Consider the following 12,025-nt stretch of genomic DNA (forward strand, 5'->3'; position numbering starts at 1 on the left):
AGCAAGTATGAGAGTCGGCACTATCCACTATCAAAGTCAAGAGTCAGGTTAAGGCTAAACGACGGCTTCACCCATCGGGCCGTTGGCGAGATGTGCCGGTGTCAAGGTCTTTTTTAGAGAGAGATCCAATGGCCTGTATCACACACATAAACCTACAGTAGACTGAACCTATTTTTGGACAAGTAGAGTCAAAGGCATTGTTCCCCCTTGCAGGATATTGTGTTCACAGAGAGATCGGCACGAAATGTTTGCAGTATCTTACGAACAATCATAAACCAGGAAGTGACATCAATTCTTAACATTTGAATAGTGCAGGCTATGTACATATTCATGGGTCACTCTCGCTATGAAATGTGTGAAACTTGCAGTGAAACATGTTTATAACCCCATGTAGGGAGTTTGAAAACTGAAATATATATTTCTCCCCCAAGCAGGAACTCCCGAGCCGGAACCTTTCTATTTACGTGTTTCTAGTACGGCCGTATATCTGACGCACATCCGCCCACAACAGCAGTGGACGGAGACGCTTCACTCGGCCCGTTGGGGACTCAGTTTTGTTTTAAAAACATCCTGATGGGACGATAGACAGCTGCACTGCTGTGTGCAGGTTGTGTTAAAAAGAGTTCTCCTTCCACTGTAGTTACTCAAGGCTAAAATACCATCTCAATGTAAAACATTGACGTCCTCGATGCTAATGTTAGCGTTAGCCTCAAACAAAGGCTCCAGCCACGCCCACTCTGAGCCACAATAACCCTAACCCTTGTCAGTGTAAGACATTTCACTTTGATTTCTGTTTACAGCAATTGTTTCACTCTTAAAGGCGCTGTTTTATGGGCCTTTTGCTTTATTTATTTTTTACTTTTATATAAATGTGGCATTATTATTACTGTTTAATGAACTCTACAAGTTACATGAGTGATCAGATTTCCTAAAACACTTGAAAGCTAAACAGCTATAAATGCACTTTGCCTCTGTTACTTGAAAAACTATACAGATTAATCTATTAATAAATACAATTGTTGTTGAACTTATGTTTCTCTCTAATTATGGAATAATATAGATGCAAAAAAAAGAAGTTTTTGGTTTCCATTAAAATGCGATTCATTGCGATTAATGAATTACAGAGTGTAATTAAATGTATTAAATGTATCGAGTCCCACCAACAACCAATTGAGGTGAGCGTGCTCCACATAACTGAATTGATGCAGTGATTTGATTTTTGCCTTTTAGACCCTCTTTTGCCTAATTCTGTGTCATGGGCAAGGCAACTTTATTTTGTATACAATTCAACTCAATGCGCCTACTAGTAGTAGGAGTAGTAGTAGTAATAGTATCAGTTATGATTCTATGTAAATTATACACAATGTTCAGTCCAATAAAGAATCCCCAATGAAATTATTTACCAAAATAACACCAACGTCAGGCACATCATTGAACAATGTAATGAAATGTACATAAGGGAGGATAGATTCGATCATCTTTTGCCATTTAAGTCCTGAGTAATTACTAGATAAAGCCAGGGCTAATACAAAGCAAAGTTGTTTGTTTTAATTGGAAATAATATTTACTACAATTATGATGTTTAGTTAGCACGATCTTAGTTGAAAAAATATGACATAATGGATTAGATTTAAGTCAGTGTTTACTTTTTGAGTGTACGACGGAAGATTCGCTAATGCATGTGTGTGTCTATGGTTTACACATAATAATCTATTACTGCTCTAGACACTGAATGACTGCACTTTACGCTTTGATTTTTCTGATTTCTGTGTAGACACATCCTCTTTGATATATGCCATAAAGGCAGCTCAGTGGGGAATGTGAAATTGTACAGTATGTTCAAAAACTATAACATTATTAAGACATTTGTGCCACTGCCACCACTTTAGAAATCACATAAATGTTTCATAAAAGCAGCAGTTGTGTAGTCGGTAAGGCTATTCTTAATTATAACCTATATTGTTCAGTGGGAGTCCGTGTAATTGGTTGATTTACTTGCTATACAATATGTCTATAAGTGGCACTTAAGCGCAGCCTTTTACACATTGATTAGAACTGATTATAAAGCCTTAAGCATCCACTTACGCTTTACATATGAATAGGCCCATTTGATTTGACAAACACTGTCATCCCGACACACTGAAAATGAAAAGATCCGTCTCGGTACAGTTTCTCACAAATACACAAGTTAGATCCAGTCTGGCAACTTTCTCCAAGAAAACCCAAAAGTGTTAAAGGAACACGTTTCTGCTCTCACAAAAGTAAATAGCATATTTTAATTAGAAAGTGTTGGAGGTGCTAAAACATTCGGCAGATGGTTAGCCAGTGCTTCATCCCTGCTTATCTAGTGAGAAAGCTAATAAAGGTAAGTCCCCAGACAGTGCAGTTATTTGTTTAAGTCAGTGTTCTTATCCGTGATATAAATTACACAGAGGGGACGAAAGCTGCTAATAAATGTATCGAGTCCCACTAGGAGAAAGGGACCTAATGAAGTTGCATTTTCCTAAAAAAGCAGAAGAGGAATTAGCCGCCGAGCCACTCACTTTCTCAATAAAATGACATACGTCTGGAAATCCTGTTAACCAGAAAGCCCTACTGAGATTCAGAATATCTTTTTCAAAGGAATCATCTCCCCAGAGCCACCACGGGGTGAGTGGTACGTGAGTGGTTGTTGGTGGTCCGCTGTGCAGACTGGAGCAGCTCCAAGGCCCTGTAATCAAACTCTCTGTGCCATACCACTCGGAAAGGGGCAGGGTTTTTCTTAGGTGTCTTTAACATAAGGTCGGTTCAACAGAATACTTGCTTTATACATTCGCTGGTGCAGCAAATGCATTCAGTTCTATCATAATTTAGGTTTGTGTAATACGTCTGATAACTCATTGACTGCCAATGACGTCTATAGATGTCAATTAGGCTGCAGCAAAGCCTTGAGCATGTCTGGTGATAAAATCTTAGTTGGGCTGTAACATAAAGAATGGAAAGAGTTACAAACAAACTTTTTTTTAGATGAAAGAAGAGAGTCTAATCTTTCTTTTGGTGGGTTTCGTGTTGACATAGACCTAGACCTAAATTTTCTGTGGGTCAAAATCCTGAAAAACCTCTGGCAGTGGGGAGCTCTCTGATTTCAAAATGGCTGGCAGTCAATGAGTTAAGTGGTGACGTCACAGCTCTAGTTCCGGGTCAGCAGAAACTACAAAAAACTCTTCAATACCACAATCAATATTTCTGAACCTCAACAGAGAGTTATTGAACATACTTATTTATCCGGCCCATTAGCCAAAAATTCTGTAGCTACTGCTATAAAAGTCATATTCGGTACATCCAGGTTAGCAGAGAAAAATGCTAACGGCGCAGCAGCTACGCTAACCCCGGAAGTAGTGGCTTTAGCTATTTTTGGCCAATGAATATGAGAAATAAGTATGTTCAGTAACTCTACATTGAGTTTCAGAAATATAATATTAATGGTTGTTTTTTTATGTTTTTTCTGGCTTATTTGCCAGTCTGCTAGTACCCGGGCGTATATGTAGCGTTCACGATTTAGATTGTGATGATGTCATACTGTCAGGTGGAGGGCAGGGGCCAAAACAACTCTATGGGAGAAAAACAGCTTTTGAAAGAAATCTCCAAAACAAAAATTGTCAAATGTTTTTCCTCATCAGTATTTGACAGTGATTGGATTCAGAAACCTGACCTGTTATTTTTATGTCTTCCTACTGGCCAACATCACGCTCATGTTTTCGAATAGTGTCACCACTTTTGGACGCCTTTCAGAGAAAAATAATTATTAGTTTTTATGTGTTGACAGAGGAGACAATGAACTTTGAAACAGTTTGTGTTTCATGTGGGTTCTTCCAGTAATGATTGAGATATTAACCAAATAGCCCAAAATATCTGCGATTTGCTATTTACCGCAGTTACCATAGTTACCGTCATAGTATTTTCAGATCCTCCACCTCAATTTTAAACGATGGGCTTTTTAGGATGTTGTGATGTCACCCAATCTATTTCTTTGTCATGTAAAAGTTTTCCGTCACGGTCAAAGGTTCTCAAGCCATCACGCTGCGCTGCGTTGTTTAATTTAAGTGTTAATGAGGCAAAAACATCTCATCAGTTTCAACAAAATAAAATGAAAGAGTCATTACTGATTAGTTGTTATCTGCTGAAATTGGCTGAATTAATTGCACCCAGATGGGATTGCTACATAGACCAAATGTTAACTCAATCGCCGGTGTTTTCTAAGTTGTTATAAAAACATCACGAGTTGAAAAATAATTAGTAATATTGGACGGCGAACGCTAATTATTGTTTTCAGTATTGGCTAATCTAGTTTCCTTTAGTTAAAAGATCAGTATATATGAAAATGTGACTCCTTACTCTGACTCTGTGTAAAGTGGATTTCAGTTGTGGATTTCAGCTTTTAAAGGGATATTTCAGGATTTTTGACATAGGGCCTCATTTCCTAGTTATCCAGAGTGTTGCTGATTTCTGGAGATATTTTTTTTGTAATTCATGCAGTTCTTATATTTGAAGAGTTTCGTGGTGCTAGGCTAGCACATTTCTATGGTATCAGCTAGCCTGCATTAAAAACAGTCTTACCCACTCCAGGGTGCACCAGAGGCAAATCACTTCTAACACCACACTAACCATAACTGACCTTGCATCAGTTATGGTTAGTGTGGTGTTTTGAGGGACTATTTTCTAGCAGATCACTCCGCCGCCGCGTAGCTTATACAAACACGAAGCTGATGCTGCTCAAATATAAGTTATTTTAAATGCAAAATGGTTAAAATTATTCTATCGACACAGATATTGACATCGTTATTCTGGCGTTATAAGTCATTTGTCTAATGTGCATTGTGGAGCGGGTGAGACTCTTTTTAAAGAGGGGGTGTTATGCTTTTTTCAATCACATAGCACCAGTCTATATCACACTACAATGATGACGAAACCTTCTGTTGGTCTGTAAATGCAGTAAATTAAAATAACTGCCTTGTATAAAATTGCTCTCTCAAAATGGCTGTAGCGAATGCCTTTCCGACACGCCCCCTCCACACGCTGTCTGTGGCATCAGTGGGGAGGGGGTTCTGCTGAGGAGCAGTGGTTGGTTACTCGGCTGGTGATGAAAGCTCGGAGGCGTCTCCAGGAGGTGGGGGCGTTCCTAGGAGGACTCAGGCAAACCTATCCCTAAATTGGCTGCCATCAGAGTTTTTACAGATTACTCAAAAATACGTGAATGTGCCAAGGCAACACTTCAGGCATGTTTTTAATGAGGGAATGACATAATAACATGATCTAAGGTTTGAAAAAGTTGATTTTGCATAAAGCAAAGCTACTTATGCTAAATATTGACTCTATACAAAGCAAATATACAAGTTATTGGTACCTGTTGCATGGGTGAGCCCCCAAACTTCCTGTCCGTATATGTCCGTCTTGTTCCACACCAGTCTGTGCACCAGCCCGGGCCCAGCGGGGTACCACCTCTGATAGAGCCGCCCCTGCACCGAACCGCGCACGTGGACTTTAGATAGACCTCCCAATGGAGACACGGGGGACGCGGGCGACGGGGGAGTGAGCAGGACTCTCAGCAGCGACTGGTAGCCCGCAGCTCGAGTGCTCAAGTAGCTGAGTTTGACAAAAGCACCGGGGATTGAAACTTCCTCTTGAACTGCCTGCAGAGAAAAGGAAAGAGAGCTAAGTGAGAAAGACAAATAAAATATCTCTGAGCTGTGAAAAATGCTGTTGAGTCAAAGAGGTCCAAAAAAACAGCATTCATTTTTGTAAAGAACATTTAAGAAAGTAAGAACATGGACAAGGGCAGCGCTACTTGTTTTTGTGTGAAATTTAGTAACACTGTGAGGTATGAGCCAAAGGTACAAACTTAAACCACTTATGGAAGAAAACACTATATTGTTTTCAAGAGCTTCTTTCTCATTGTGAGATACAAAAGTTCACAACAAAAAAAGCTGAGCATTTAATCATTAAGGATCATGTTTCACTCTTGGTCTTTGCACTAAAACTTTTCATCATTCTGAAATAGAACAGTTACTTAGCAGAGACTTATGCGTTCTGCTCAAGGTTAAAGTATACTATATTGTCCCCGTTGGAAAATCTCCTGCATTTGATCAATCCTTCATTGCTTCTGGCCTGTCACAAACACACAAGGCTAATCTTCAGAGTGAGGTTTGGTTTGGCCCCACAAGGTCTTTGAGTCAAGCCTCGGACTTTCCTTGTAACCCAAGAGCACTAATAACTTAACTAATCCAGCCTTTCACTGTAAGAAAAACGTAATATTTTTGTGATAGACAGTCTAACTTCTGTGGTAAGGAAGCTGCAGCATCTGAGTTTTTGTCGTCTTGATGCTGCGGTATCTCTTCCCTTACGGCATCAGATAAACATGGGATGGAAGGAATGCGAACACTCTTTCAGGATAGAGCCTGTTCTGCACACATAGCTCTCAGTGAAGTTGCCCTGCAGCCAAGGTAAAGGGACACCCATGATCTTCTCTGCAGTTCTCATGATCCGAGTAACTCTGCCTCTCTTTAGCTGTACAGCTGCTGAACTAGGACACAATGCCATACGTCAGCAGGCTCTACTCTGTACCTCTATAGAACAGGGTCAAAGCTGAGATGGGGAGATCCGCCAACTTCAGCTCACGGAGGAAGTGAAGACGCTGTTGGGCCTTCATAATGATAGCCGTGGTGTTGTCTCTGGTGGTTAGTTTGTCTGACAGATGTATCCCCAGGAACATTGCGCTCTCAACCCTCTCCACCACACAGTTGTTAATTGTGAGCGGAGGATGATGTTATCCAGAACTCCTGAAATCTAGGATCATCTCCTTTGTTTTAGTGGTGCTGATGTTAGATTGTGTTTTGTGAACCAGGCAGTGAGAACCTCCACCTCTTTCCTGTATGCCGACTCATTGTCATTAGTAATGAGGCCGACAACAGTGGTGTCATCTGCCAACTTAAAGACATGGTGGTTGTTGCTGTGAGTGTCAGTACAGTCGTGAGTAAGCAGTGTGAACAATAACGGGCCCAGGACACACCCTTGAGGCGAGCCTGTTATTGTTCTGTTGCCAACTCTGACTGTCTGCTCTACGTCAAAAAGTCCAGAATCCACATGCACCCTCCTGACTCAGCAGTGACAGCTTCTCCACTAACTATCGAAGAGGTAAGAATGGTATTAAAGGCTGAGCTGAAGACAAGCAGCAGTGTTTAGTGTTTATAGGGCAAAAAAACAGCTTAGGCGGCACATTTCACAGTGGCTCAAGAATTTACCTAGTTTCCCATGGTTTGGTAATTTTATATGTGTACTATGATTGGACATGGGCTCAGGATGCAACCTATTAAGAGGCAGAATTTCTATTTCTGGCATCATGCAAACCAATAAGATCACGAGCAAGTCTATTCTAAGAATATGGGACTGTCCCTCATCCCATGGCATTAAAGTTTCATGTGCCTTGAAACTTTTCTATATAAGATTGACACTTCACAGGTGTAAAACTATGATTAGAACTTATCACCAGTATGATCCCTGTTATTTGCTCTCATACAGTTAGGTTTGCGATAGGTGCTAGTGACAGGTACAAGGAGAAACCATCCACGCAGCAAGGTGCCACAAGAAAAAAACACTACATACAAACCGCATCCAAAGAGAAATCTAAAAAAGTACAATCCTTACAAAAAAATCTTTAGTGTAGCCATTTTTTTTAATCAAACTGTGTGATTAGGAGCAGACAGTGACTGTGGCAGACATTTATTTACTCACAGGTTTTATTATCTTAAATCACAATACTTTTTTTCTGATGAGAGGCATTAGGCGTGCTACTTTTCATTTTCGATCGCGGCCGCCTGTTTGTCCCGAGGTAATATTTGCCGCGAGGATTAACCGATAATGGTTCACTAATCAGGCCCGAATCGCATTGGTTATTTTAAAAGAGCAGATCGAGAGATAAGGACGGACTTCAACAAATATGAAAACTTAATTGGATTTTATATGCGCTCTTGCTGAGACATAGAGAGAGTTATTGACATTTTTTAGCTCGGCAACTCCACTGGGCTTATGTGAACGTATACGTAATCACCAGCGCTGACCTCCGACTGACTTTCAACCGCCTCATTTGACTGTGTCTAAGCGTAGACCTGCTGCGATTTACATTTTGCTCATTGGGTGTTTGCATGATGTAAATATGAAATGAGCTAAATTCGCAGAAATCCAAGACGCCAGAGTTGGTTTGTTGCTGAGCTGTGGCAAAATGCATCTAAAGCTCATTCTCACCGACTGTCACATGTCCACATTAATCTGAATGCCATTTCCACTCTGAGCATATTAAACATATTCATCTATGTACCTGCAGTTTTTTTCTAGCATGTGCCTGGGTTTAATGTTTAATGTGAAATTTACGGAAATATTAATTAGACTAAACATGCACTGTTACAGCTGTCACAGTTGTTTTTATTTTATATAATTAAGTGTGGGGGAAAAAAATCAATCAACCTGAAAGCTAAACATGCTTATTGTTCACCTCAAGAAAAATTACAATTCATAATTATATAATCAAATATAGTTATCTTAATAACTGCATGTAAAAACAGACAAGTAATATGCGGATTAAGCCAATATATGGTATCTATTTTAGAAGCTTAATTTATAATCCTCCTTTGAGTTTTCTGTTAGTCTGATGTAATACGGCGATCACTTTTGCTTCATTAATATTTTATAATACTCACAGTTTCGCAGTTTTTCCTGCAAGATGATGATTCAGCCCATAGTATTCAACTTACTTGGCCCCTGTTGTCAGCAGGATGTTGACACGGTTTAGGTCAAGCAATGAGCTATATCCATAACAATATAATCTATGCATTGAACCACCAAATATCAAATGTGAAGAAGAAACAAAAATCTATATTATTAAAGGTCCTATGTCTAATATTATTCAGGCTTTTTTAAACTACCTTACCATAGATTTTTTTTTTTAGTATAAATCAAAATAACATGTCTCGAAAAAGATCCTAGTACTCAATGTTTTAAAGTGTAAAAATACAAAACGCCAGCAGAGGGAGCACCTTCCACTCTATTGCTGAAAAGAGATTCTGTCCCTATAATGCAATATAATCAAAATCTGACTAACTAATGTTTAAGTAAGAGCAATCTGTATCTAAATTCCTTACTTTAGCATAGATTAAAATCTTTCCTGTAGTCTAAATAGAGCTTGTGTGTGAGGTCATGACACAGCAAAAGGAAACGGGGGCTATGGCCATGTCTGCGATTTTATTCTTCAGGTATTCATTGATCTTTCTATTGTTTTGAGGTTCCATTTCTATTTCGATGGAAATGAAACCTGTTTAGAGCCTATAAAGTCTAAAATCGCAGGCGACTCAGTGCATCACTTGTTCAAATAACACAAGAGGTTTTACATACCACAGGTTGGGAACCACTGCATTTTTGTGTTGTATCTGTGATGGATGGGGAGGTGAATATTGAGAGCTGGTGTGTATGTGCGTGTGTGTTTGTGTGTATATGGATGGGTGAGGTATTAGTTTTTGTTGTACTGTTTTGTCCTTTTATCATTTGATTTAGTGCATATACTCTGCTGTTTTTTTGTTTCCTGTGGATGTGATCCCGAGGACCTCTTTGAAAATGAGATGATGCATCTCATGGGGCTGATCCTCTAAATACGTAAATAAATTGAGAGTATTAATGGTTTTGGAGAAGGTATAAGTCGATTTTGCATGTAGGTCTTATCAGTGTGCATCTTTGGCTCTATCCCACATAGATGTTACTTATAAATGACTCAAACTTACCTGTAGCTCTGGTATAGCCGTCCCTTTGTCCGCACAAACCCCCGTGTATCTGGGCAGAGGGTAGGGCAGCACCAGCGGATACGGACTCAGCACGCTCATGACATCGCACTTCGGAGTCTCCGCCTCCTCCCTGGACATGGTCACCTGATCCAAAACCAGGAAGTTGTTGTTGGGCGTCCATATTGTGCGCGTTTGGGGCAGGAAGGGCGGCCGCTGGAACATCAGGGTCACGGACATGGCTCCCAGTGTCACCAAGTCGAAACTGAAATCCAATAAAAGTCGGACAATCTGATTCAGCAGGTGTGGAAGAGTAAGTTTTTGTTTTGTGCTTGTGTGCAGTTTGCGAGGGCTTGACATTCATATTTTGTTTGCTCGCTGGCTTCTGAGGTGTGAGCCTTTTATATGTCATTAGCCATTGTTCACGACCAATTTAATTTGTGAATTTGTGGCTTATATTTTGGGTGTACTTGACTTTACAGCACATTCATGAGTGGATAATAGCATTGGAAGATATGCAGCACTACATTCAGTGTTCGTCTTTTCATTTTTATGCTGTATACTCGTTACAGATAGTATGAATAAAAGTAAAAACATAAAAAAAAGTCTCAGCGTTTGCACTCAGTCTAATATAAACCCCAGTGTGTGACCATACCTCCCGTCCTTCCTGCTGATTGTGTAGCCGTACTCGGGATGCTGGGGGAAGGTTATGTTGACTCCCACCAAAGGCGACCCATCCTGGAGCACCACATTTCCCCGAATCACCGCCACCCGACTGGAAAGACAAAGGAGGGAAAAAAAAAGGTAACAAGAGGGAAATAGAGAAGTGCAAACAATAGGAGGCAGCAGTGACAGGTTTATAATGATGGAGGACGTAATCATTGTTTGGAAAGTGAGACTGCATTGTGACGCACTACGTAGACTCTGCGACCTTGTGTAGGAGGCGAAAGCAAATGAGTGTCATCGGGGAAAGAGGAGGAAGAAGTGGCTACAAAAATCAAATCAAATAATTATGAAATATGTTTCCAAAAGAAAAAAAAAAGGTTATTAATAGTTATTCACTTTAATGCAAATGTGTTCACTGAAACAAGGTTCACCCAATGTACGAAATAAAGACAACAAAAAAGTATCTTCAGTCAACAAATATGTAAAACTCCATTCATTCTTGCTTGCTCAAGGACAACAAAATACTTAATCCTGTTACAGTGATGAGGATCTAACATATTCAGCATCAAATAAAGTTAAAGCAGAACTAAGTAGCTCTTGCCCCTAGAGGCCATAAGCGCCACTGCAGGTGTCATAGCATGTTGCGTTTCTTTATTTACTCATTAATTGTCCGCGAGAGTAAATACTACGCTGACAGAAACGACAAAGGGAGAGAGGGATATTGTACATCCAATTACACAATGGAGATATTTTTTTTCACTCAAACTTGGCTGTAAATACTACTAAAGTGGAGCTTAGCTGTGCCCGTTAGCCTGTTAGCTTCTTCTTCCTGATTCTATAGTGTGCATTGCGTGTGTATTGCGCCTCCGACCCGGAGCAGGGAAAGTTGCAAGGGTGGTTTCCTAGACAAAGACACCAGGGGTAGATGAAAGACCTTCAATCATCCCATTAACACTCGTATTACCCCCAGAGGGACTCCCAAAAGGATTTATTAAGGTAAACAAGTTACTTAGTTCTTCTTTAAAGTTGTGCCCAGCAATAAAAATTAGCGAGTAAAATCTATTCAATCAGCAACATACTGTACATCAAACACACTTGAAATATTGAATACTTTTGTATTATTGTGTGTGTATATATGACATTTCTTTGTATTTATCTGTATTGATTTCTTCTTTCAAAAGTCATAAATGCTTGGTTTGATTTTAATATTAAGCTACAGTTACAACACAACTCCCCTCATGGATCAATTTTCTCTAAATACTGTATAAGTTTCAGTAAATGTATATGGAGTAAATGCAACTTACTCGGTTCATTATGTCTGAAAAGCTGCACTACAGCATGTATGACGCACTCGCCCCGATGACCTTCGGTGGGAAATAAAGTATGTTCTGTTCAGCACATAGCAATTTCCAGCACACAATCCTGCTTTGACCAACATATTGTACACAGACACAGACCATACGACAGCTCACACTGCCTCATAAAGAGCTAAAACTTTCACATCATATTTGCATTTCTGAGCCCCAGGTACCTGTGGCGAAAATGGCACCCGCTGACTT

At 39.9% G+C, this 12,025-nt stretch overlaps 1 protein-coding gene across 1 annotated transcript in view; it reads right to left on the minus strand.

Moving 5' to 3' along the window:
• tenm1 (teneurin transmembrane protein 1) overlaps positions 1-12,025 on the minus strand; it is a 464,310-nt gene that overhangs the window by 141,054 nt on the left and 311,231 nt on the right. Inside the window, exons 16-18 of the mRNA XM_079556162.1 lie at positions 10,456-10,575; positions 9,804-10,065; positions 5,384-5,669 (exon numbers count right to left, since the gene is read on the minus strand). Coding sequence (XP_079412288.1) covers positions 5,384-5,669; positions 9,804-10,065; positions 10,456-10,575 — 668 coding nt within the window. The remainder of the gene's footprint in view (positions 1-5,383; positions 5,670-9,803; positions 10,066-10,455; positions 10,576-12,025) is intronic.

This window comes from Gobius niger (assembly GCF_951799975.1).
Source record: "Gobius niger genome assembly, chromosome: 5".
NCBI classification, from domain to species: Eukaryota; Metazoa; Chordata; class Actinopteri; order Gobiiformes; family Gobiidae; genus Gobius; species Gobius niger.